At 53.9% G+C, this 27239-nt stretch overlaps 1 protein-coding gene across 1 annotated transcript in view; it reads right to left on the bottom strand.

The window, feature by feature from the left end:
- FAM178B (family with sequence similarity 178 member B) overlaps positions 1–27239 on the bottom strand; it is a 116172-nt gene that overhangs the window by 28370 nt on the left and 60563 nt on the right. Inside the window, exons 9-13 of the mRNA XM_025353503.1 lie at positions 26911–27025; positions 21190–21283; positions 19206–19382; positions 18893–18990; positions 1111–1198 (exon numbers count right to left, since the gene is read on the bottom strand). Of these exons, the coding sequence (XP_025209288.1) occupies positions 1111–1198; positions 18893–18990; positions 19206–19382; positions 21190–21283; positions 26911–27025 (572 nt within the window). The remainder of the gene's footprint in view (positions 1–1110; positions 1199–18892; positions 18991–19205; positions 19383–21189; positions 21284–26910; positions 27026–27239) is intronic.

Here is a 27239-nt window from a genome sequence, read left to right as displayed (position 1 = left end):
TTTTTTTGTATTTTTTAGTAGAGACGGGGTTTCACCATGTTAGCCAGGATGGTCTCGATCTCCTGACCTCGTGATCCGCCCGTCTCGGCCTCCCAAAGTGCTGGGATTACAGGCTTGAGCCACCGCGCCCGGCCAGTTTTTGTATTTTTAGTAGAGACAGGGTTTCACCATGTTGGCCAGGCTGGTCTTGAACTCCTGACCTCAAGTGATCCACTGGCCTTGGCCTTCCAAAGTGCTGGGATTATAGGCGTGAGCCACCACGCCCAGCTCAGAAGGCCGAACTCAATGCCCTTGCTGCCCTAACAATGCCTAACACTGAGGACTAGGAGGGGACATCAGAGGGAGTAGTTTTAATTTAATAGTATTTGTTTTCATCTTTACAAATAATATTTGTTTTTATGCTTTACTATAAAAAATAACAACAAAAAAACGGGCTGGGGACATTGTTGGGGGGTTGTGTTTAACGAGTGTAGGGTTTCAGTCTGGGAAGATGAAAGAGTTCTGGAGATGGATGGTGGTGACGGCTGCACAACCGTGTGAATGCACTTAAGGCCCCTGAATTGTACACTTAGAAATGGCTGAAATACTACGCTTAAGAATGGTTAAGATGATTACAAAAAAATTAAATAAATGAATTTAATTCATTTATTTGAATTAAATGCTCATTGCAACCTCCGCCTCCCGGGTTCAAGGAATTCGCTGCCTCAGCCTCCCGAGTAGCTGAGATTACAGGTACCCGCCACCACGCCCAGCTAGTTTTTGTATTCTTAGTAGAGACAAGCGTTTCACCATATTGGCCAGGCTGGTCTCGAACTCCTGATCTCAGGCGATCCTGCCCGCCTCAGCCCCCCAACGTGCTGGGATTATAGGCGTGAGCCACCGCACCCAGCCTTCACTACCATTTTAAGAAAAGACAGGCTCTCAGCTCACTGCTCTGTCCTCACCGCCTAGCACATGGCTGGCACGCAAGTGGTAATTCTTGATGAAAGAACACGAGTAAAGAGTTCAGATCCAGCTTAGGTCTCAGCCCTGATGTTCCCGGCCTTTGGGGAAAGGCTCCAGAGCCCGCAGGCCGTGGCCTTCCTGCCCAGGCCTGAAGCAAACACTCACCTGGGTCTTCTCTTGCCAGAGAGGGAGTGTCTCCTGCTGGCCCAGCATTCGAGCAATGACCACAAGGCTGAGTTGGCTTCGAAGCCGCCTGGGGGAGAAGAAGCAACAGCTTGAGAGGGGGTGTGCTGGAAATCGGGGAGCCCGAGCAGGGGGCAGGACACCCATGGAGAGGAGAATTTGCGGGAGCCACCCTCCATCTGGGGTCCCCACCGTCCATCTAGGGTACCCCAAAGGGCTTTCTCCATTGGCTGATAGCATTATTATATATTCCAGGAGGAATGAAACTCTCGGGATCAGAAAATTAAATAACAAGTCCACATAAAGACTCCAGTTCCTGGTCATTTCAGAGGCCCACAGAGCAGGCAGGGCTTTTCTTAGTTCATCATCCCCTCTGCCGATACATATCCATGGATCCATAGAGGCAGGGGCGCTGAACTGCTTTGCAATACACCTCTGCCTCTTCTTTCCTTTGTGGTGCCAACCCTGCAGGGTGGGGGAGGCTGGGTGACTGACCCGGCCTGCGGAGGCCAAACTTCCCGGTTTTCTTTTCACCCAGTATCCACTGGGCTTTCCTTGGGGAAATCCATCTCCTGCCAGGCTCCCAGGACAGGCACCTGACCCAGTCACTGAGAGGTGGCCTCGGGCTGTGACTGAACTATCAGCAAAGTGCAGGCGTGTGGGCCTTTCCAGCAGGGTGGCCACGACAGCCGCTGCTGGCCATCCTGCCTCCTGGAGGGAGAACCAGTAAGAGGAAGCCACAGGGAGGCAAAGAGGCTGAGACAGAGCCCTGAGAACGCCCAGAGCTGTGCCTGGAACCCCTGGCCCCTGGACCTCTCAACCCAGCCGTGCATGCAGAGAGGCTCCCTGGGTGAAGGGGAACTGAGGCAGGAATGGTTTCCTCAAAGCTCCGGTGTGGCTGGGATCACAGAGGCACTAATCTAGGGTCTAAAACCCCGGGGCGCTTTTAAACTTTCTTAGGAAAGAGTCAAGAAAGCCAGAGGACTTAGCAAAGCAGCAGACTCTTGGATTTTTCAAAACGCAGCGGCAGCAGCAGCAGCAGCAGCAGCACCCCGGAAGAGCCGACACGAACTGGGGCCACGCCAGGGGCTGGTGGGGGCGCGGCGTTATGGGCGCTCACACGGCTGGCAGGATACTGATGGGTGCGCCACTGCCGAAAACTGGCAAGATCTACTGAAGACGTGATGCCCACCCCATGCCCAGCAATCCTACTCCTAGGTACAAAGGTGCAAAAAAGGAGAGGCACTAGAAGGCTTGAGCAGTAGCAGCAGCAGCAGCAGCACAGTGGACAGACAGATCAGACGGCATCCATACGGCTCAGTCCTATGGCGGGGTTGTGACTATGAATGAACCACAACCACCTCCAACAACATGAATGACCTCCAGTGTGGGAGGAAAGCAGCCAGACACAGAAAATGTATCTGCATGGTCTCATTTTTTTGTTGTTTTTTTGAGACAGAGTCTCGCTCTGTTGCCAGGCTGGAGTGCAATGGCATGATCTTGGCTCACTGCAACCTCTGCCTCCCAGGTTCAAGCGATTCTCCTGCCTCAGTCTCCCAAGTAGCTGGGACTACAGTCACGCACATACCACCATGCCTGGCTTTTTTTTTTTTTTGTATTTTTAGTAGAGACGGGGTCTTGCCATGTCAGCCAGGCTGGTCTCGAACTCCTGACCTCAGGTGATCCAGTCGCCCTGGCCTCCCAAAGTGCTGGAATTACAGGCATGAGCCACAGTGCCCCGCCAACATGGTCTCATCTATATAAGGTACAAACATGGGCATGCCAGTTATCGTACTCCACACCTGCAGTCCCTGCTACTCAGGATGCTGAGGTGGGAGGATTGCTTGAGCCTTGGAGTTCGTGGCTACCTTGGGCAACATAGCAAGACCTCAACTCTTTTATGCCTGGGTTTAAATGATTCTCCTGCCTCAGCCTCCCAAGTAGATGGGATGACAGGCACCTGCCATCACGCCTGGCTAATTTTTGTATTTTTAGTAGAGACAGGTTTCACCATCTTGGCCAGGCTGGTCTTGAACTCCTGACCTCATGATCTACTCACCTCAGCCTCCCAAAGTGCTGGGATTACAGGTGACCCCAACTCTTAAAAAAAACAAATGCAAATGGCAAACTTCAGCTGTTGGAAGCTGGATCCTGGTAACCCTGGGGTGGGGGTGGGGGGCAGGTTCCGATCATGTTTCATTTCTTGACCTGGGTGCTGGTTTCATGTACATCAGACTTGTGAAAATGCACTGAGCCATACACTTAACTGTCTTTGCTCTATTCTGATTGTATATTGTAGTTCAATAAAACAATTAAGAAAAAAATTCAGGCCAGGCACAGTGGCTCATGCCTGTTATCCCAACACTTTGGGAGGCCAAAGCGGGTGGATCATTTGAGGTCAGGAGTTCAAGACCAGCTTGGCCAACATGGTGAAACCCCATCTCTACTAAAAATACAAAAATTAGCTGGGCATGGTGGCAGGCGCCTGTAGTCCCAGCTACTCGGGAGGCTGAGGCAGGAGAACTGCTTGAACCTGGGAGGCGGAGGTTGCAGTGAGCCAAGATCACATCGCCGCACTCCAGCCTGGGCGGCAGAGTGAGACTCTGTCTCAAAAAAAAAGAAAAAGAAAAAAAAAGATTCAGCTGGAAGGGAGATAGGAGTGCTAGATTTAGCAAATTAAAATATAAAATGCCCGGTTAAGCCGGGTGCGGTGGCTCACGTCTGTAATCCCAGCACTCTGGGAGGCTGAGGTGGGTGGATCAGCTGAGGTTGGGAGTTCAAGACCAGCCTGACCAACATGGAGAAACCGCGTCTCTACTAAAAATACAAAATATACACACACACACTATATATATATATTTTTTATATATAGTATAATATATATAATGTAATATATAGTATTATATATGTGCATATATATATATATATATATATATCTTTTTTTCAGATGGAGTTTCACTCTTGTTGCCCAGGCTGACATGCAATGGTGTGATCTCGGCTCACTGCAACCTCCTCCTCCTAGGTTCAAGTGATTCTCCTGCTACTGTGCAGTCGCCTAACCCCGCAGCGCCCCCGTGTACTCGCCCAACCCCGCAGCACCCCTGTGTACTCGCCTAACACCACAGCGCCCCTGTGTACTCACTCAACACTCCCTACTTCCCCCACGCCAGAGCACTGAGGAAAGGCAGCGCCCACCCGGACTGAGCCACAGGATAACGAACAGAAGCCCCTCATTCCCGCTCTACGGCCCCTGCAACAGACCCCCGTGGGTGCAGGCCACCCCCTGGCCCCACACCCAGAGCCCCAAGCTTCAGTTTCTCCCCCACCCACAGGCCTTCGCCTCCCTGTCAGACAGGGCCGGCTTTCCAGCTGTTCAGGAGCCCCGGCAGCAGCTGGGCTGGGAACACAGTGGGAGGTCAACGGCCCCTCTGAGCTGCTCCACAGCGAACTCAAAGCCAGTCAGAAGTCTGCATCTGGGCTTCATTAATCCAAAACCCAAGGCCTGCGCAGGAGCTCGTTTACTCGTTTACTCACAGCGGGCGAGGAGGGCTGGCCCGGTCTGGGGGTGAGGGGAGCAGGCGGGCCGGCAAAGCAGTGCTAGGGGTGGTTCCAGAAGGGAAGAGGCGGGCAGGGCGGGTCAGGATGGGGCTGTTATCCAGAAATGAAGAAAAGCACCAGAAAAAAGCACCAAAAGGGTAAATGGATGAAAATAAACCCACATCTGAGTGGCAAGTCCCCTCGCTGTCCCTGCCTGCCCGCTGCCTTTCATCCTGATGGCCCTCCCCGCCTTTTAAACCCAGTCCCGCATTCTCAGTTCCCACTGGGACACAGCAGGAGGACGGGGGCAAGACCACTTTTTTATTTTGCAGACTGAGAATTTATTCCATGGAGGAGAGAAAGAAAAGCCGCACCCCCACACCACCCAAACTGTGCAGGGCGCAAGCAGAGGCGCTGGCTGTGGGCTCTCCCTCCCACAGAAGAGGCCTGACCCCACTTGACAGGGCCTCCCTGGAACTCCAACCAGGTTCAGAGGAGGAGGCAGAAGCCATGGGGCCATCCCAGTCACTGTCATATAAGGCAACAGGCTCCAGCCCTGGCGTGCACCAGCCGGGCCAGGCCAGGCCAGGCCAGCCTCTGCCCCCGCCTTGTCCCCCCCACCCACCACGGGCCTCCACAAGACCAGGATACTGGATTAGCACTCAGAGGAGCCGAAGGCACTGAGACATTCAGAAATGACTTTTCCAAACCCGCAGCAGGGTCAGAAGTGGAATGCCAGCGCTCTGCTTCCCTGCCTCCTCCGCAAGTGGCACCCAGGAAGGCAAAGGCACCAACCACGTGGGCCGCTGGGATGTCGGGTGGTGACATAGGCCAGAACAGCCCCCCTGGAGCCCCTTGTCTTCACTCCCTGGGAGGGGAACTGGGCCCTGCCAACACTGAACTGCCCTAAAAGGCTGTCAGGCACCTGGCCAAAGGCATGAGCTGCCTTTTCCAGTCTCCCGGGCAGCTCAGGAAGCAACAGCAGTGGCCTGTTCCACCGTGGCAATGCTGCCTGACGCGCTGCCTCAGGGTGTGCGCCTGGCTCGTGGGCCTCGTCCATCAGGCTGCCTGTCAGCCACCCGCTCGGCACTCCTTCCCTAGACTCTTCTGTTGTGCACTTGTCAGGTGGGAAGAACCAGGGGGTGGGCTTAGAAGCTGGTTGTCCCTCCCGGGGGTCTGCGAGCCCACAGCCACCAGACTGCCTGATCATCCACAGACCAGTCTGAGCACGCACTGTGTGGACGGGAGGAGACGGCGGGACACAGTCGGCCACAGACCCAGATGAGTGGACCACCACAGGGCAACATGAGGAATCCATCTACAACCAGGCACATTGACATGGAGGGGTCCCACAAACCAGGTGTTGAGCCAAGGAAGCCAGACCCACGGGAGAACACTCTGCATGGTCCCATTTATATAAATGTTTAAAAACAGGCAAAATTGGGCTAGGCATGGTGGTTCACATCTGTAATCCCAGCACTTTGGGAAACTGAAGCAGGAGACTCATTTGAGGCCAGGAGTTCGAGGCCATCCTGGGCAACAAAGGGAGAACCCATCTCTCAAAAACCAACCAACCAACAAAACAGATAAAATGGATCTATGTGATGGAAGCCACGGAAGTGATTACCTCTGCAGGAGGGAATGCCTGGCAGGGGCCCGACAGGGCTTCTGGGGAGCTGCAGACGTTCTGTCCCATGGTCAAGTGGTACACGGATGATCTCTTGCAAAGGGTACGAAGTGTCCTCCTATAATATGTCCTTCCATTCATACGTGTTATAAGCAAATTAAAAGGTACACATGGACAACCATAGCAACTTCCATTCTCATCTCCCTTTCTTTGTATGATGATAAAAATCACAGAACCTCAGGCTCAGAAAACAGCTTGAAGTCGGCCGGGCGTGGTGGCTCATGCCTGTAATCCCAGCACTTTGAGAGGCTGAGGCGGGAGAATCACCTGAGGTCAGTTCGAGAGCAGCCTGGCCAACATGGTGAAACCCCGTCTCTACAAAAAACACAAAAATTAGCCGGGTGTGGTGACGGGCGCCTGTCATCTCAGCTACTCGGGAGGCTGAGGCAGAAGAATCACTTGAACCTGCGAGGCAGAGGTTGCAGTGAGCTGAGATTGCTCCACTGCACTCCAGCCTGGGCGACAGATCGAGACTCTGTCTCAAAAAAAAAAACAAAACAAAACAAAACAAAACACCTTGAAGTCACCTAATCTAGCTTCTGCATAGTTATCCATTTTAATTCTCTTTGCCACACCCCCAACCAGTGTTCACTTGAGCAAAGAAAGTGCGGCATCTGCCAAGACAGCCCAAATTCATTTACTGGACTAACCAAAGGAAATTGTTCCCACATTTTGCCAAAACCTGCCCTTCTGGGACTTCCACTCAAAGCTTCTGGATCCCATCCCCTGGGGCGTCCAGGAGGGAGCTCTCCGCCAACCTAGGTCCTCCACGCTTGGAAGAAGTTGCCACATTCCCGTGGCTGCCGCTTCCTGCAGGCGCCACGGCCCCTCCATTCCCATCTTTTGGCACCTTTTTTTGCCATTTTGGTTCGGGTTCCTCTGAGGTCCCTGGGGGTTGTCCATGTTCCCTTTCAAGAGACACACTCGGAGCTGAGGCTGATGCTCATTTTCTTGGCAGACCTACAACACAACGCAGTGAACAGATTGAGCCCAAAGTCTTCTTTTTTCACACGTCTTGCTGTCAAATCCCATTTCCCAGATCCTGTTCTTAATTGTGCAGCTGGGCCTCTCTTTTCAACTCAGTCCATCATTACGGTCGGTTGAGATCTTGTGAGCTCTTCAGTCTGCTGTCAGTTGTATTCATGTCATCTGTGAATCCAACCAGTTCCATTAACAGCCTCATCCAAAACACGGGGCCTGCCCTGGTCAACCTGTGTGTGGAGACCGAACTCGGGGTGGTGACAGGGCCTGCCCTCTGGGCACACTCTGATGGCCAGCAGCACCTTTTGATAATGAGCCCGCTTCATTCTATCATCGTTTGGCCCGCACTCCGTCATGCCGAACCCAGGCTGTGACGACAGCCTCTACCAAATGCCCAGGAAATCTACATACAGGCACTGCACAGTCCTCTCTGGAGTATGATTCTGGTTCATCTGTGGAAAAGTGAGGCTTGTCTGGTATGATTTCTTGTTAGGACTCCTAGAAGCCAGTGCATCCTTTCCTATGTATGTGGTCCCAAGCCAGAATCCCCTGGGGAATGATGGAGGAGCACATCAAGCACCATCGCCCCCATCTCCTGGAAGCCCTCCGCCTCCAAAGTCCCCATGGAGCCCCATCTGCGTGTCTCCCAGCAGTAGGGAGACGTCATCCCGCCGGGGACACAGCCTCCTCTGCACAGCGAGGTCGGCCATGCAGCCTCCCACTCTCTTAGGCTTTAATCCCTTTCGACGACCAATATTTGATTCCAAATGAAAACCTGTTCTCCTTGACGAAGACAACAGAAGCAAAATAGGAATCACGTAGTGTTGCTCTCTCTCCATCAGGGCTAACATTTTACTGTCAGCCCCAAACCACACTCCTTGCTTCAAAAATAACTACACAGAAACTCCTTTTATGGCCTTCGGCGCTTCCCAACAATACTCCCACTGGTCCACACCCTGTGTCTGGTTGTCTTACTCTGGTGCCCTTTCCAAACCTGAGACCACGAACAAGCTCTGAGGGGAGCCCCTGCAGCCTTTAATGCTTCCCTCTTTTCCTCGCTGGGCTCCTTTGTAATCCATATTCAAAGTTTCAGTGCAAGATCTCCCAGCCCACCTGAAACCTCTCTTCTTAGAATCTGACTTTTTTTTTTTTTTTGAGACAGAGTCTTGCTCTGTTGCCCAGACTGGAGTGCAGTGGCGCAATCTCGGCTCACTACCACCTCAGCCTCCGGAGTAGCTGGGACTACAGGTGCATGCCACCACGCCTGGCTAATTTTCGTATTTTTAGTAGACCTGGGGTTTCACCATGTTGGCCAGGCTGGTCTTGAACTCCTGAACTCAAGTGATCCACCTGCCTTGGCCTCCCAAAGTGCTGGGATTACAGGCGTGAGCCACCGCGCCCGGCCCTGTAATCTATTTTTTCTTTTTTAAGTCCTACCTCTTTATGCTTCTTTGAAATCTGCCCTCCAGAAGCAGACACAGCCCGAGGGTGCCGCGTGAGTCCCCCCGCCGTGCCAGGCTCTGTGGACTCAGGGAGTACGGTCACAGCACCTGTCCCTCTGATGCTCACGGCCCGTGTCAGCGAGGGGACAGCCTGATGGGCCTGCAACACGGGCTGCTCGCAGAGGAGATGCTTTGGCCCGAGCCTCGTCTTGAGGCTGAAGACATGTGAACCAGGCAGAGAAGGAGGATGGGAAGAGGCCCCTCCAGGAGGAGGAGACAGACGCAGAAAAGCTTGGAGGCAAAAGACCATCTTGAGTTGGGGTGGCTGCCAAGTTCCAGAATGCGGTAAAAGCGTGGAAGCCTGCAGGGGGCAGGGTGGCATGTGAGCCTGGGAAAGAGGGCACCAAGTCCCTCCCATCCCAGGCTGCGCTGTGGCATATTTCACCCTGAGGGGGAAAGTCTGAGGATTTTAAGCACATCAGCGATGTGACCACATGAGCATCTGAAGGAAGGTCACACTCCGGGACAGCACAAGGTGGAGCTGGTGGAGAGAGCCTGGAAAGAGACGGTGGGATGCTCTGGCGGAAATCCAAGGGGGTTGCAGGAAGAGCCGCACCAAGGCAGCCACAGGGAGGGTGAGGAGGAGACATGAGCACTCTGGGAGACTGGGGAGCTCCAGGGCACCAAAACTGTCCATAGGACTCCAGGCCTGGGCAGTGGGCAGGCGCTGGTGCCACTCATGGAGCCATGGAAGACAGGGAAGAGGTCCTCCTGGGAAGGCGATGACTCCTGTTTCCTACATGCTGAATCCCAGACATTCGCCACATAGATCGGTACTCAGCAGGAAAGTCTGGCCACAGGTATTCATTTGGGAGCTGCTAGCATGTCCCTGGAGTTGAGGCCTCAGATGCCAACGAGATGGTGTCTCAGGCTGGCTTCCCCAGAAAGTAGGCTCTGAAATGGATATTATCACGCAGGGAATTTACATCGGAAGAGAGGACGCAAGGAATTTATGCAGGGAGAGACAAAGGAAACCCGGCTGTCGTGCAGCCACAGTGAAGGCCTCAGCTGACCCCACGAGGACTCCAGAGCTAGCAGGGTCCTTCGGAGACATCCTCAGCTAAGGCAACACGGGAGACCTTTGTGCCCCAGCACCGGGCTGCTGCCAAGGAAGGGGCCCAGCCCTGGTAAGGTGACCACCTTTGGCAGAGGTGATGCCTGATGTGGGCTGGCACTCCCAGCAGTGGAAAGAGTGCCCCAGTCCTGGACTGGGGCAACCAGCACTCCCAACTTCATGGGCCTGTGCCACAAGAGGGGCTGGGGCAGAATCCTGAAGTCCACCAAGACTCAAGGGCTGGTAGGGGAGGGGTGTCCCTGAGGGCAGCTGACGAAGCCAGGAGGGCGCTGGGAAGCCCAGGGAAGGAAGTGCTGGCTGTTCATCAGGAAGGGTCCTTGGTGATGGAGCAGGTTGACTGGAGTGCCTGGTGCCACAGGAGGTGTCTCCTCAGCTCCTGGCCTTTTAGGTCCCTCAGACACCCCACCCCACCCCACCCCGAGAGAGAGCTGCATCCTCTCCAGCCATGTCCCCTTCCTGGCAATCATGGCCTGACTGCCGCCCACCTTCCCGCTGCCGTCTGCCTCCAGCTCCAGCCCAGGCTCCGGACGGGACCTTCATCTTGCCTCTTGTTCCTCCAGATTTGGGGCCCTTCTGAAATCTCCAGGTTGACTGGGCCTTGACTGCCTCCCTCCAGACGTTGCGGCCTCACCCGCCCACAGTGAGAGCTCTCTCTGATGCTCTGAAGCACTCAACCTGCCCGAGGGTGGGCAGGACTCAGCCATGAGAGAGAGAACTGGGGGAGGAAGTTTGGAACTGCGGCAGGAGTGAGAGGGAGATGTGGGTGGAGACAGAATGGCTGTTTTAAGGTAGGAGACACAGGAACGCATTTATTTGCCGCAGAGAAACCTAGTGAACAAAAAGCAAATGGTGCAAGGATAAGAGATGACTGCAGAAGGTTTTGGGAGAGGCAGGACTGCCGGGATCCAGAATGAAGGGTGCAGTGGGCAGCAGGGAGGTGAGAACTGTGAGCGCACTGCGTTTGTCTAGTGGGGGTGGCTGTTTGCTGGGAGTGCACAGGCTTCAGCAGCAGGAAGCATGTAGTCTGCTGAGGTCCCCGGGAGGCTGGCCAGGAACTCACAGTGGCTCTGGGCAGCCTGAAGGGGGTCACGGGCCAAGGTGGGGACAAGGGACATGCATGTGGCATCACTCCGTTTGGCCGTGCAGTTTCAGGTCTGAGAACAGGCAGGAAGGGAGTCCACAGTGGAGAAGGGGTCCAGGTGCTGACCCAGGGCCCGGCAGTGGTGAGGAGAGAAGGAAAGATAGGGCCCTCTGGCCCTGCAGTGAGGAAGTGAATGCGAATGGGAGGCAAATGAGGCGGTCACAGTGCATCTGCGCCTGTCCCCGCTCTTATCCCCGGTGTGCAAGGACCTGACGGGCGTGAGGCTGCTCTCCCCCTAGGCTGCTGCACTTCCGCTCCATCAGTCAGTTCCTCCTTGGCTGGCTGCTCCAGACAGAACACTAAGAGGATCCTGGGGTGCTCCAGAATTCACAAGAGGATAGAGAACCTGGCCGAGGGACGTGGAGCAGCAGGGTCCCTGCCCAGAAGAGCCTGAGAGGACTACGGTCCCTGGGTCCTGTCCTCAGGAGCGTCCAAGTGGTCAGGCACGGGTCTCGCTCCCAGAGGTGGAACAAAGGAGTGCCTGACTCCTGGCTTCTGGGCAGAGCGGGTGCGAGGAAGATGCCTCAACACAGGAAGGAAGCCCACACCGCCTGCAAACCTCCGTGTATTTCCGTCACGGGAAGAAATTAGGAGAGAGGCAAACGCTGTTGGCTTTTACTTATTGGCCAAATATTTACTCAGCACCCGTGATATTCCAGTCCCTGCTCTGTTCTGGGTGCTGGGGACGCAGTCATGCGGGAGATGGAGGGAGCCCTCCCGCTCAGGGAGCTTACACGCGTGGGGAGGGCCGGGTCACAGTTCACTTCTGGTCCTGGCAGTCAGTGGGGAAAAATGAGGAAAGGGAGGTTGTGCAGAGCCCTGAGGTGGAAGCTCATTTGGAAAAAAGGATCAGGTGAAGCCTCTCTGAGACAGTGACATGTGGGCAGAGACCACCATGATGAGAAGGTAGGAGTCTCCTACCAACGTGCAGGCATGGGGGAGGGTGGGCACCAAGACACAAGTGCCCAGTGCACCCCGGGGACAGGGAGAAGGGCAGAGAGGGCAGAGCCACACTGCAAAGGGGCCTTAGCGGCCACCTCAGACTCCAGGCTTCCTTCCAAGATGATGCAAAGTCTTGGAAGATTCTGGAGCAGGGAAGTGACTCAACTGCTTATGACAGCTCTTTTATGGTTCAGTGTTTTAGGTGTCATCATCATGTTGTAATGATGTTTTAAAATACCCACCGAGGGCTGGGCACTGTGATCTCAGCACTTCGGGAGGCCAAGGTGGGAGGATCACTTGAGCCCAGGGGTCTAAGACCAGGTTGGGGAACACAGAGAGATCCTGTCTCTACAAAAGTTTAAAGAAGTTATCTGGGTGGGATGGTGCACGCCTGTAGTCCCAGCTGCTTGGGAGGCTGAGGCAGGAGGATCACTTAAGCTCAGGAAGTTGAAGCTGCAGTGAGCCTCGATGGTACCACTGCACCCCTGCCCGGGCGACAGAGATTCCGTCAACAACAACAAACGAACCACCAAGACCTTATCTTTTTAGAGACACCTACTGAACAAAATGTCTTATTATTTGTTTTGCTTCACAATGATCTGGGGCAGGGGTGGGGGGCACTGGGTGAGGGAAGGAGTCGTCTCCATGGTTGCGTCTGCTGAGATGCAAAATGGGGGCATGGAGTCCATTTTACTAGCCTCTCAACGTTTGTCATATGTCTTGAAATTATCTATAACCAAATTTCTCTTTTTTCTTTTTTGAGACGAAGTCCCGTTCTGCCTCTCAGGCTGGAGTGCAATGGCACAATCTCGGTTAACTGCAACCTCCGCCTCCCGGGTTCAAACGGTTCTCCTGTCTCAGCCTCCTGAGTAGATGGGATTACAGGTGCACGCCACCATGCCCAGCTAATTTTTTTTTTTTTTTTTTTTTGTATTTTTAGTAGAGATGGGGTTTCACCATGTTGGCCAGGCTAGTCTCAAACTCCTGACCTCAAGTGATCCACCCACCTCGGCCTCCCAAAGTGCTGGGATTACAGGTGTGAGCCACCACACCCAGCCGATAAAACTTTAAGAAATTATTAAATAGAAGTGATTCTGGCTAATTGGTGAGAACTGGCTGTGGGGTAAGAGCAGGAGCTCAGAGGCCAACAGGGTCTTTAGAAAGGGGAAGTAAGAGGACAGGCACGGTGGCTCACGCCTGTAATCCCAGCACTTTGGGAGGCCAAGGCAGGCGGATCACGAGGTTAGGAGTTCAAGACCAGCCTGCCCAACAAGGTGAAACCCCGTCTCTACTAAAAATACAAACATTAGCTGGGTGTGGTGGCATAGCGCCTGTAGTCCCAGCTACTCGGGAGGCTGAGGCAGAAGAATCACTTAAACCCAGGAGGCGGAGGTTGCAGTGAGCCGAGACCGTGCCATTGCACTCCAGCCTGGGCGACAGAGTGGGGGGGGGGGGGGGGGGAAGAAAAGAAAAAAAGAAAGGGGAAATAAGCCCAAGGCGACGAAAGCCACTCCTATTAACCTCACACCCAAAGATGACCTTTCTTTTCCCCAAAACAGAACTGGCATCGTGCTTTACATATGGCTTCCAAGTCTTTTTTCCATTCAGCCTTATTTCATTAACTTTCCCATTTTCCTGTGACATCATTTTTAGGTACTGTATAATACACCGTAGCATGGGCAGAACTGAATTGGTGGTGGGGCGCTGAGGCAGTTTCCAGTTCTTCACTATCACGACACTACTATGCCAAACATCCTCGTCGATCAATCTTCGCTATCTAGTTTCCCAGAAAACGATCTAGTTTTTTGAAGGGTGTGCACATTTTAAAGTCATCTGCTTGATGTTGCCAAATTGGCCTCCAGAGGGACTACTGACCACACCTCACGAGCAGGGAAGCATATGCCCGTTTCCTCACATCCTGCCAATGCTGGGCAGCACTGTCCTTTCAGATTGATTCTGGTCTGACGGGCAAGGAACTCTACGTCATTGTCAGGGCTGGTTTTGTGAGCCATTTTAGGCAGCCTTCGTCCATTCCTCCATCTGACCAGGCAGCCTGCGTGAGCGGGCTTCCTCTGACCTGCTTTGAAGCAGCGCACACGGGATGTTTAATGAACAGCCGCAGGCAGTGGAGGAGGAGGGTCCCCGGAGCCTGGGACATCAGCTTTCGGTTGCATGCGAGCAGCTGAAGGAGCCCTGAACAGAAGCGGGGATGGCAGGCTGCTCTTCCCAACGCTCCCTGAACTGCCCCAGTGGGGCCACCACCTCCCAAGGTGGACCTCCCTCCAAGAACCTCCTCTTCCCCTTGGCTGTGTTTCAGGTGGTCTGCCTTCGTCTTCACTTTCATTTTTCATGGTTAGGCCCAGCTCTTCGTCACATTTGTGGTGCATCCCGTGAAGTCTCGAGCGCTGAGGCAGGGGCTGCGGGTGTACTACGAGCGCATCAGCGGGAGTTCTCGCTTTGTGCTTAACCAGTCAGTCGAGTAGACAAAGAGTGTGACAGCCCCTCGTACAACAATCTGCCCTTCTTCCTGGGGTCAGTCTGGGCACAGAGCCCAGTAGGGCAGCCACCAGTGAAGGCAGCCAGTAAGCTCTGCGGCCGCCGCAGGCAGCACAGTGGAGCAGCGGCTCACTGAAGACCCGGTGAGTACAACGCGGCAGGAAAGAAGAATTAGGAGCCCTTTACAACCCAGTCAGGGACGACGGCCAGAGCACACCCTGAAGAGCAAGGAAGGTGCAGGAATGGCGGATCGTGCCCACGCAGAGGCTGGCGGCCAGCCGGGGGCTCAGGCTCAGGAGAAGAGGTGCATTTTCAACATCAAATTTGAAAGGGGTACTTTCAAAAAGGTACTCCATGGTACCTTATGAATTTTATTTGAATGCTTTTATCTACTTAGAAAAATAAAAATAAAATCAATTAACACTGATCCCGATAAGGCACCCTCCCTCCTAGGAAAGCTCTTGGCACGAAGCATCACCCTGCTGGCGTGGCTGCCTGAAAGGCAGGCGCAAGATGCTCTGTCTCATTCATTTCCCGGCACTTAAAGGGCACTTGCCACGGGCCCTGGAGCTACCCACAGATTCCACAAAAGACACTGATCCACGAAATCACGGTTTAACAGGGCTAGCAGACGAAGGAGCAAAGTCATAAACTTAGGATATGGAGAAGGTAGCTTCAAATCTGTCTTGAAAGGATTAATTGTTAAGACCAAAAAGGTCAGGCATGGTGGCTCACACCTGTGATCCCAGCAGTTTGGGAGGCTGAGTGGGAAGATCATCACTTCAACCCAGGGGTTTGAGACCAGCCTGGACAACATAGGGAGACCCTGTCTCTACAAAAAATTTAAAAATTCGATAGGTGTGTTGGCATGTGTCTGTAGTCCTAGCTACTAAGGAGGCTGAGGCAGGAGGATCGCTTGATCCCAAGAGGTGGAGGCTGCAGTGAGCCATTATGGCACCACTGCACTCCAGCCTGGGTGACAGAGTGAGACCCTATCTCAAAAAATAAAACAGAAGGCAAAAAAATTGACGCTGGGTCCCCACTGGCTGTTTGGGGATGGAAAAAATCAAGTTAGATCCTTATCTCATACAAAGGACAAACCGATTCCAGTTGGGATTAAGAGCTGAAGGAAACAAAGTGAAGCCAGTCCTGAAAGAGAAGCAAGCACACACTCTTTACGGTCTTGGTGGGGAAACCCTTCCTCTTCCATACAGAAAGATTAAATTACACAGAAACCCCAATCAATTCTCTGTATTATCCATAAAACTGTCCTGTAAATCTAAATCTATTCTAAGATTTAAGAAAGAACTGAAAAAGTTAAAAAAGAAAAAAAAATCCAGTTCACTGAAAGGGACCGTACATTAAGATTTACAAAGGACAATCTAGACAACCTTTGGAGAAAACGCATTGTAACATAACAAGCAACATGAAGATCCATAGAGTTGATACGAAGATAAATTAACAAATAGGCAAGTGGGTAAGAAATACCAAAAGGTAATTTACAGTAAAAGAAACACAAAAGGCCAATAAATACATGAAAAGATACTCGATTTCACTGCTGGCAATCGGGGAAATGAAAATTAGAACCACAGGATGACATTTTCCACTCACCAGACTGACTAAAACTCAAAAACAAAACTGAGAATATGCAGCATTAATGAGAATGCAGAAAAACAAGCATTTTCATACCCATTTGGTGGTGTTACTAATAGGTCCAGCTTTACATACTTCAGGGTTGCAATTTCACTTCAAGGAATTTATCCCATAGAAATATGTGCACAGATGCCCAAAGCTCATAGAAACAGTCACTGGAAGAATGTCCAGTATTAGTAAGGGAGGACACCACCCCTCATCCTATCTTACGCCCAATTTCTGCCTCAAAGGAAAAGTAGGAGTTTAAAGAAAAGACAGAAATAAAATCAGTAGTCAGACAGCCCAATGCTGCATTCCAGGCCTGGTAGTTAAAAGACTGACCCCGACTTAACCGGTTTATGTTATCTATAGATTCCAGACATTGTATGGAAAAGCACCATGGAAATCCCTGTCCTGTCCTGTTCCATTCTGATTACCAGTGCATGCGGCCCCTGGTCACGTACCCACAGCTTGCTCAATCGATCATGACCTTCTCATGTGGGCCTTGCAGTGAGCCCAGATCGCGCCACTGCACTCCAGCCTGGGCGACAGAGCGAGACTCCGTCTCAAAAAAAAAAAAAAAAAAAAAAGAGTTGTAAGCCCTTAAAAGGCACAGGAATTACTCACTCAGGGAGCTCGGTTTTTGGAGACGTGAGTTCACCAATGCTCCCAGCTAAATAAAGCCCTTTCCTTCCACAACTTGGTATCTGAGGGGTTCTTGTCTGTGACTCATCCTGCTACATTACGAGACTATCATGGCACACACACTAGGGGAATACTATGCAGCCGTGAAAAGAGTGAGGTTTACTGTGTGTATGTGTGAGAAAAACAACCACGAACACCATGCCCTGGATGGAGCAAACGAGAAACTGGCTGGATGAGGTGGACGAGGGGGCCTGGGGGCCAGCCTAAGAATTGGCGCCTGGCCCTGCAGGCAATGGGGAGCCTGGCAAGGCAGAGACACGATCATCACAGGAACCCACAGGTATCTACAGAGCAGACAGACTTTGGGGAAGAGGACGAAAGGCCGCTGCCACCCTCCAGGTGAGCCGGTGAGATGAAAGCAGGAAAGGAGGTGACTGATTTGTGTGAGCCAGACACTGTCCTGGCTGCCACAGAGTTGGACTGAGGGTTTAGGATACAGAAGGCAGAAAGGACAGGATTTAGGGATGAAACGGGTAGCAGCTGGGGATGGCAGAAACCTCTAGGACTGTCATTTCCAGCCGGCACAGCAGAGTGGATGGGCGGTCTGGGGAGAACCGGGAATCAGGAGGCAGGTCGGCCTCTCCATCCCAAGAAGAAACCCCAGGCTGCCGGGCTGCAGGCAGCCTCCCCGACGGAGGCCCCGGAGGCCTCTGACAGAGCTTCTAGAAGTCCCAAAACCTGCCCTCTCCCAACTGTGCACAGCCTGCCTCTCTGCCAGTCAGATTCCCAGGAAAGAGGGAAAGAGGTGGGACTCCCTGCCCAGCACTGAAGCGGAGCCCAGGACATGAAGGTAACTTAGTCAACAAGCAGAGCCTCTACGAGGCTGGGCCCTGGGGTGGGAGGCGATTCAAACTCCAAGCCGGCTCCCAGAGACCACCCTCAAGAACACTGCAGGGGAAGGGAAAAGGTCCCAGTGGAGGGTAACACAGAGGTGTCTGCCAAAGGTGAGGGGTGGGAAGGGAGTCATTCTAGGCAGGAGGAGTTGCAAAGGGACAGGCCCAGAAAGAGAAGGGAAGATGGAGAGAGAAGAGGGAGGCGAGTGGATGGGAGTCGTCTGCTCCGGGAAGGGCAGGCAGTTCCGTAAGACTGTGGCCAGAAGTGGGAGAAGGAAGGTGGAGAGAGAAGCAGGGCCAGATCCAGCCAGTGGGCCTCATCTCCTCCTTGGCTGAGTTTGTTTACCCACTTCATTCATTCAAAAAGAATTTACAGGCCGGCGCGGTGGCTCATGCCTGTAATCCCAGCACTTTGGGAGACCGAGGCGGGCAGATCACGAGGTCAGGAGATCGAGACCATCCTGACTAACATGGTGAAACCCCATCTCTACTAAAATACAAAAAATTAGCCGGGTGTGGTGGCGGGCACCTGTAGTCCCAGCTACTTGGGAGGCTGAGGCAGGAGAATGGCGTGAACCCAGAAGGTGGAGCTTGCAGTGAGCCGAGATCGCGCCACCGTACTCCAGGCTAGGTGACAGAGTGAGACTCTTTCTCAAGAAAAAAAAAAAAAAAAAGAATTTACAGAGCGCTAAACAGCACGCTAGGCACTGTTCTAGATCCGGGACAATATGGCAGTGGCCCTGACAAAGGAGCTGTTCTGGTAGAGGTGACTTCGAGGAAAGCCACAGCCATAAACAAGGAAACAGAGAGTAACATCATTTCTGGCAGGGGTAAATGCTAGGCAGAAAAGAAAACAGAAGGATGAATCGAGAGTGTGCAAGTGGGAATGGGGTGACCAGGGGACACAATTCAGCTGAGGTCTGAATGACAAGGAGGAGCTGAAGACTGGGGAGGGAGCCCCAAAGAAAGGAGAGTGGGCTGCCCCCCCCCCCCCAGGCAGGAGCTAACTGCACAAGGCAATTGTTTTGCTAATAAGACCACGTTAGGAAAATTAGGCTTTTTTTTTCATTTGTAAAGAACTCATTAGTGAGTTATATTTTTAGTTCTCCCTCCTGGGGATTAGCAATTGGGCGGGGGAGGTTTGTTGGGGCTGATGGGGAGGACTCTGGATTCCTGCAAGAACCTGAAAAGATGCATGTGAGAGGGAGGTGGCAGCAGGGGAGCGGCACCCACCTGCTCCGGGAGGTCATGTCCGGGAAGAACTGCACGAGGGCCAGCAGGTTGTGGTGGTGGTCAGACACCCAGCTCAGGGTGCAGCACAGTTCCTGGAGCTGCAGGAGAGAGGCACCCCATGGGCTACAGGGGGACGCTGCCTTCCCACTGCTCTCGCCTCCCAGCCCGCACAGGGGAGTAAGTCGGCAGTCACAGAGACCAGGGGCATTCCGATGACCTCCAGGCAATGCCATCCCCACCCAGGGCACTCTAGGGGCCACCCTGGTCCCTAGTGATGAAGTTGTGTGAGGACCAGGCTCTGGGCGTGTGGTACCTTCCCCGGCCACTCCCGGATGTTCTCCAGGAGCAAGAGCAGAAGCTGCTGGAGGTCAACCTTGGGCAGCAGGCGGAGCCCCAGGTCCAGGCCAGCACGGCACAGCAGCTCAATCAGTCCCACGAGGTTCTCGTCAGTGTAGGCCCCCGGCTGCGCCTGGGCACACAGCGCCAGAAACTAGAGAGAAAAAAGAGAGCAAGGGTGGCCAGGCTGTGGGGGAACGGGAGAGGACTTCGAGGACCAGTTCCCTGGGAGACACGTAGGCAGGAGGGATGGTACTGTGAGCCCCGCGGTCATGCCGGCTAGGAGCTCAGGAAACAGTGAGGCCAGGACTCGAGGCCCCTGCAGGGTCCTGGGTGGCAGGCACAAGCGTGGAGAGTGTGTTTGCCAGAGGTGTTTGAACCAGAGCGACTCCATCTTGAATAGGGGCTGAGTAAAATAAGGCTAAGACCTACTGGGCTGCACTCCCAGGAGGTTCGGTATTCTTACAAGATGAGAGGAGGTTGGCGGAAAGAGGCTGGCCAGATACCACCAAAACCAAGATGATGACTAGAGTGACCTCTGGTTGGCCTCACTGCTCATTACATGCTAACAACGCATTAGCATGCTCAAAGATGCTCCCACCCGCACCGTGACAGTTGACACATGCCATGGCAACGTCAGGAAGTCACCCTATGCGGTCGAAAAAGGGGAGGAACCCTCAGTTCTGGGAACTGCCCATCCCTTTCCTGGAAAACTCATAATCCACCCCTTATTTAGAATATAATCAAGAAATAGCCATAAAAATACTACACCAGCAGCCCTTGGTATAGTAGCTGCTCTGCCTATGAAGTAGCCATTCTTCATTCTTTTGCTTTTTTTTGAGACAGAGTCTTGCTGTGTCACCCAGGGTGGGGTGCAGTGGCTCGATCTTGGCTCACTACAACCTCTGCTTCCCGGGTTCCAGCAATTCTCCTGCCTCAGCTTCCCAAGTAGCTGGGATTACAGGCACACGCCACCACGCCCGACTAATTTTGGTATTTTTAGTAGAGATGGAGTTTTGCCATGTTGGCCAGGCTGATCTTGAACTCTGAACCGCAGGCGATCCACCCGCGTTGGCTCCCAAAGCGCTAAGATTACAGGCATGAGCCACCGTACCCAGCCTATTCGCTTACTTTTTAAATAAACTTGCTTTCACTTTACTCTATGGATTTGCTTCCAATTCTTTTTATTTTTGAGATGGAGTTTCTCTCTTGTTGCCCAGGCTAGAGGGCAGTGGCGCAATCTCAGCTCACTGCAACCTCCACTTCCCGGTTTCAAGCGATTCTCCTGCTTCAGCCTCCATACCTGGCTGATTTTTGTATTTTTTGTAGAGACGGGGTTTTGCCATGTTAGCCAGGCTGGTCTTCAACTCCTGACCTCAGGTGATCCACCCGCCTCAGCCTCCCAAAGTGCTGGCATTACAGGCATGAGCCACTGCGTCCGTTTTTTTTTTTTTTGAGATGGAGTCTCACTGTGTCGCCCAGGCTGGAGTGCAGTGGTGCCATCTCAGCTCACTACAACCTCTGCCTCCCAAGGTCAAGCAATTCTCGTCTCAGCCTCTTGAGCAGACCGGACTACAGGTGTCCACCATCACGCTCTGCTAACTTTTTTGTAATTTTAGTAGAGATGGGGTTTCACCATGTTGGTCAGGCTGGTCTGGAACTCCTAACCTCAAATGATCCGCCTGCCTCAGCCTCCCAAAGTGCTGGGATTACAGGCATGAGCCGCCACGTCCGGCCCCAATTCTTTCTTGTGCAAGATCCAAGAACCCTCTCTTGGGGCCTATATCTGGACCCGTTTCCCATAACACGGTTTCTGTAGCATCCGGCCCACAGCCAGCACAGTGCCTGCCGTGGTGCTGAGCTCGCCAGAGATTCTCCGTGATGCTCCCCGAATTAAGCTGCTGAATGGGTCTGAACTACGAGCCGACAGTGCCCTGGGTGAGGCAGGCAGCTCGACTCACCTTGTAGATGTGGCCCAGGCTGATGTCCAAGGCCACCTCTTGGGGAGCGTCCTGCTCCTTGTTCTCACTCAGGCCAGCCTCGCCTGGAAGCACCCTGCAGTAAGACAACAACAGTGACGACGGGAAACCCAGGACAGGGCACGGGAGCAGGAGTGAGGCGCAAAGCGGGGCACTGCTGCCCTGAGGCTGCTCATCTGCTGGGCACGGCAAATCCCTCCACACAAACGATCTCACGTTGTTTCTGAGGGCCAGGAATCCAGGGGCAGCTCCGTTGGGTGGTCCTGGCTCGGGGGTCTCTCAGATGTTGCCCTCAAGATGTTGGGTGGGGCTGCGGTCACCTGAGCCTGACTGGGCTGGAGGGCCTGCCTCCCGGCTCACTTACCTGGTCACTGATCCGCAGGCCCCAGGGCCTCTCCGCAGGGTTTCTCCACATGGCCACTGGTTCTCCAAAGCCAGTGGTGAGAAAGAGAGGGAGCGAGAAGATGCCCAGGACAGAGCCGCAGCCCTCCATAACCTAACCTTGAAAGTGACATCCCATCTCTTCTGCTGGTCACAAAGGCCGAACCTGACTTGGTGGAAGAGGAGGCTACAGAACCGTGTGAACTCTAGGAGCAGGGGATGCATGTGGGGCGCTCCTTGGGGACTAGTTCCCACATGTTACCACTCAGGTGAGGCCTCCAGCTTTAGTTTTCCAGCACTTGGAAACCAGAAAATCACACTTCCAATCCCCGCAAAGTCCTCGAGTCCTCCCTGGGTCCGCTCTGCAAGGCTGACCCTGCATACACTGCAAAGTGCTCCACGTGGTAGCTGTCACGGGGGCTGCCTCACAAGACAGGAAGTATGGCGGAAATCAGAATAGAAACAGCCCTGGAAACCACCTCCAAAGGTGCCACCCTGAGCTGATGTGCCGTCTGCTGACAAGCCCAGCATGGCGTTTTCCCGAGCACTGGACCCGATCTGGCTGAGCACCAGGTGATGTAAGAGGCCGGGGCTGGGAAAAGAAAAATCCCCCCGCTTCAAAGACCAAGCCACACACAGGGTGGTGAGATGCTTACTTAGGGGGGCCTCGGTGGGTCTTACTGGATGGCAGTCTCATCACCCTTCCCACAAGCCTCCCTCCCAGGCATGCACTCACAGGATGACAGCCTGGGCACGATCACCTTCACCCTTTCTGTCGCCAAATGAATACTGTTGATTTCAAGTATGTTAAATGAGCTTAGGATGAGGGTCCCCTCTGCTGTCTCACCCACTTCTCCACTCTTAAAAAAAATGGCTTAAGGTTCCTGCTAAGAGTGGTAAATGAAGATACTGACAACCACACTGCCAATGACAGCAGGCTCCAGGCAGGCCCCTGGCACACGGGAGGAAGAGCGCTGTCCTACAGCTCCTGTGAAGCCTCTGCTCTTCTCCACTCGGCGCTGAGCTCAGAGGGGAAGGAGGAGATCTGTCTCTGAGGTACCAGGAAGTTGGTGCCAACAAACTAAACTTGGTGGGGGAGTGGAGATGGGGGCGGGGCTCAGTCCTTCTCCCAGATTTCAGCATTTATTAGGGCCACAACTGCATGGGTGAGGCTGGCATTTGCACATCTGGGCACAGGCTGTGCCAGTACGTGAAGGGGAGCTCTGGTTCGTACCAGCCTTGAGCGGCAACACGTGCACCCATAGGCGGGTGTGTTTTCAGGTTTGTCAGCATGGGCAGCCAGCGTCGACGACAAACATCTGCAGGAGAGAGATGCTGCCAAGGGGAGAAGGAACGTTGAAAGTGCGAGGTGGTGACACGTGTTCTCTGAGCTGGAGAGGGGAGTGTGGCTGTGGGGAGAGCCCTGTCCTCCTTGGAAAGAAATGTCAGCCTTCCCAAGTGAAGGCCTGGCTGGCCAGAGTTCCGGAACTTGGTGGGCCCACAGGCTCATGGGCAATATAATGGGGTCCTCTAATCCGAGCCCTTCGGAGGAATCATCTGACTGAACTGCTGGCATCTGCGGCCGCCGTTCTGAGATGCAGCATCGGACGATCCCCCATCAGCTGCTGGCAAGGGGCTGCCAGCAAGGGGTCACAGCCAGGGAATTCAACGGCAGCGTATCTGTTATCCCTGTTCCCTTCTTGGGCTCAGCAGGTTAGAGTGAGCTGAGGGTCCCACCATTAGACTCTATGAGCAAAGCAGCTTCATCGGTCCCACGCCTGGCTCCAGGGTCTGTGGCCAGCAACCAGGAACTGGGTTTCTGTCTCAGAGACACTGTTCAATACTCATTAACCTTATAAGGGGCACGTCATTGACCTCTACCCAGGTCTCCGCATCTTCCCCCAAAAGTTGAGAACATAATGAAATTACCATCTGTATGGCATTCCGACATTCTGAGAGGGAAGACGGCAGGTATAGTGTATGAGAACCACTGCCGCCTTAACCAAGAGCTGCCTCCTCAACCAGTTGCCCCCGCCCTTGATAGGACACCCGGTCAACGTGTTAACTGTCGTGTTTTTCCCTCTTTGGCCTCTGCACCAGGCTGCTCCTTTGAAAACCAAGTGGCTGGCAGGGCGCGGTGGCTCATGCCTGTAATCCCAGCACTTTGGGAGACCAAGGCAGGTAGATCACCTGAGGTCAGGAGTTTGAGACCAGCCTGGCTGACATGGTGAAACCCCATCTCTACTAAAAATAAAAAAAAAAACAAAAATTAGCAGGCATGTAGCATGCACCTGTAATCCCAGGTACTCAGGAGGCTGAGGCAGGAGAATTGCTTTAACCCAGAGGCGGAGGTTGCAGTGAGCTGAGATTGTACCACCGCACTACAGCTTGGGCAACCAGAGTGAAACTCTGTCTCAAAGAAAAAGAAAAAGAAAAAGAAAAAGAAAACCAAGTGGCCAAGGCTTCTGGCACCAGGAAGCAGCTCCAGGCTTTTGGTCTTCAGCGGCCAGGCCTGTGCATAACTTCAGCTGGGCTCGGCAGCAGAACAGCCTTGGAGGACCATGCACAGCTACCTAAGGACCTCCCCTGTGCTCCTGGCGGAGATGGTGGCACCTGGCAAGGCCCATTCTGTGTAGCAACGTGGGCACGAGCCCCTCTGAGGATGCTGACGAGCTCCCCCACCACCCTCTTCCCATTCATATCCACGCTCCATCCTTTCCCCGAAACGTCCTCCCATGTCCCCTCCCCAGTCTCATGACTGAGCAGAGGACCACTGTTTCCAACAAGGTGGATGCCAGGGGATCCGCACGGCCTAGCTGTGGAAGGACCACATCTTTCTGAACGGAAATCCAGAAGCACTAGATAGGAGATGGTGATGGCCTTTGAGGAAATCCGAGATCAGGAAGACATGGTGGAAGACCTGTCTCAGAGCAACTAGAGACACAGCCCAGTCACGGTGGGGCCACGCACAGATGTCCGAGTCCCTCATTTTGAGCCCTGGCCATTGTGAGGTGCTGTGGGGAGCCCAGGAGAAGCCCCAGAGGCATCTGTTCCCCTGGATGGAGGCGTCCCTGGAAATCAGCAGAAACGAGATGCCTGGGCGGAGCCAGCTCGCCCAAGACAGCCTCTGAGCTGGTGAGGAGCCAGGACAAGCAGGACCACAGGGAGAACATGGCCTGCCGTGGGGTTTCTCCTGTGGCCCATGCATCCATGAAGGACGCCGTGCCCTTGGGGAGGAGATGCTGGAACCTCCTTGATGCTTCCTGAATACCCCAGAGGGGTCACCCTCCAATCCATGACACAAGCAGCAGTCCAGGAAACCTACCCAAGCATTTTCGCCATCCTCCTATCCTGAGGAAGACACAGGGCAGGAGCTCCAAGCATGAAAGCCTTTCCAGCCCTGAGGGGCTTGGCAGGTGGTCCCCAGCCTGCTCCCAGAGCCAGGGGCAGGGGCAGGGAACTCACCCCTGTGGCTGTCAGTCAGGTCCTTGAGGGCAGTTCTGAATCCTCTGATGGGAAATGGTGTCACCAGCCAGGCCAACGTTCTGGGGCCCAGTGGTAGATGTTAAAACGGTGTGTCTGGGACACATGAGGCCCTGGCAGCTCCCCGGGCCCTGATCTAGGACAACACAGCCCTGCTTTCCTCCCACACAAAGCTGAGCTGCGTCTGGGAAAGCCGAAGTCTGCGCAGTGGGGTTTGTGTTCCCAAGTACTTAAGAAGAGGTGTTTAAAGGGCCACAGTTCTCATCCCTCCTGCCCACTCTGCCTCTGGAGACAACAGACTTGTCCCGCAGCATGAAGGGCAGGCCGCAGTCAAATCCTGGGAGAACCGGGAGGCAGTGGGGGAAGCAGCTCTTTGCAGAGTGGAGCGAGACCTGGTGGCTACGTCTCCAGTACCGCCTCCCACTCCCAGGAGGACACAGGGACACTCATCACGGCAGTCACAAGTGGCTCTTCTGGACTCCACGGCCCCTGCCTGCCTCAGACGTTCGTTTGTTTTTCTGAGTGTAATTCTCTCCCCCGCTCATCCAAGACGGTGTGCGACTGCAGCTCTGTGCCAGGAGGAGGCAAGCGGCTCATTACACCAGACATGGAGCTGCGAGCTCCGGGAGGGAAAGGGGCAGGAGCGCGGCAGGCTGGCACATGTGTGGGGTATTTATAGCAGAGCTGAGTGCGGTTTGGCTTGGCAGACAATTGCTAAACACAGTCGTGGAACAGGTTCTTAGGAGAGCTCCCACTTTCCATGCAGAGGAACATCTGCCCGCTGAGGCGAGGGAAGGGGAGCCTGGCACCTCCTGGGGCTGAGAGATTGTCAGTGGGAAGCAGGGGGTGGGGGGCGGAGAGCGTCCTATACGACAGCCCCTCCAGGCTTCAAAACACTCTGTTCCATCTCAAATCACCTTCTCCAAGGGTTCCAGAGAGTCTGGATGTGCTAAAATGTGCAGAACAAGATGATGATATATAACGCTTTTATGACCTTAAGCTAAGTCACCATCCGCCCACCAGAGCTACTTATGCATCACGTGGCGCTCCTCCCCGCAGGCAGGGACCAGGCAAAGGCAAATGATCATGACTGTCCACCAGCAAGCCAGCCCGGGGCTCAACGGGGACACTCACAGCACAAAACTGAGGGTTGTGGGAACGTAAAAGCATGCCCTGCTGTTCCCAAGTGGATACCAGGTAAGGGGCCAAACAAGTGGCTTGAAGAGACTCAAGGGACTGGGATGTGTCTGCAAGGATATTAACCAGGCTTTGAAGTCTGGGTTTCACCAGAGAGGAGCAGGCAGCAGAGGCTGAGTCAGAAAGTGCCAAAAACAGGCTCGTCCATCCCGGGGGCTTCCCATCTCCCCGAGGCTGGGAGCAAGGAATTCCTTCTTGGTGTGACACTCAGATCCACAGGTGGGGGTGTGTGGTTGTTCTGTAATTCCCTACACGTGGGAAGGAGCCTGAGTCCAGCACCTTCCAAACAAACAAGACAACAGGTGGCTGGGTGTGGGATGGCTCATACCTGTAACCTCAGCACTTTGGGAGGCCGAAGCAGAAGGATCCCTTGAGCCTAAGAGTTCAAGACCAGCCTGGACAACATAGGGAGACCCCCCCCGACCTCTACACAAAATTAAAAAATTAGCCAGGCGTGGTGGTGCGCGCCTGTAGTGGCAGCTACTCAGGAGGCTGAGGTGGGAGGATCACTTGAGCCTGGGAGGTGGAGGCTGCAGTGAGCTATGATTGTACCACTGTATTCCAGTCTGGGTGAGAGAGAGAGAGACGCTGTCTCTTAAAAAGAATGAAAGAAAAAGGCAGTGAGGAAGGAGAAGTACTCACCTGCCGCCGTGCCAAAAGGGCCCCAGAGGGTACAGGGCGGGACTGTGGGCACCCAGGCTGTGGAATGCCTCCCTGACCTCTTGCAGTGAGGGGCACCACAGGTGCACGTCTTCACCTGTCAGGCCAAAGGGGACAGAGAGTTAGAGCAGGGAACGGAGGGCAGGGCGCACCGCTCCCACGAAAGGGGCTGGCCGTGACCCCTGGCCCAAGGTAACCAGTTTTTGCCTTCTCTGACACCACAGGTATTATCGGGGGAAATGAAGCAACTGGTGGTTTCCAAGCACTTCTGGAGCTTTGTGAATGTCAATGTTTTCCTGAATGTTCTCTTA

Source organism: Theropithecus gelada, chromosome 13 (genome assembly GCF_003255815.1).
Source record: "Theropithecus gelada isolate Dixy chromosome 13, Tgel_1.0, whole genome shotgun sequence".
In the NCBI taxonomy this organism is placed as follows: domain Eukaryota; kingdom Metazoa; phylum Chordata; class Mammalia; order Primates; family Cercopithecidae; genus Theropithecus; species Theropithecus gelada.
This window is presented reverse-complemented; position numbering and strand designations above follow the sequence as displayed.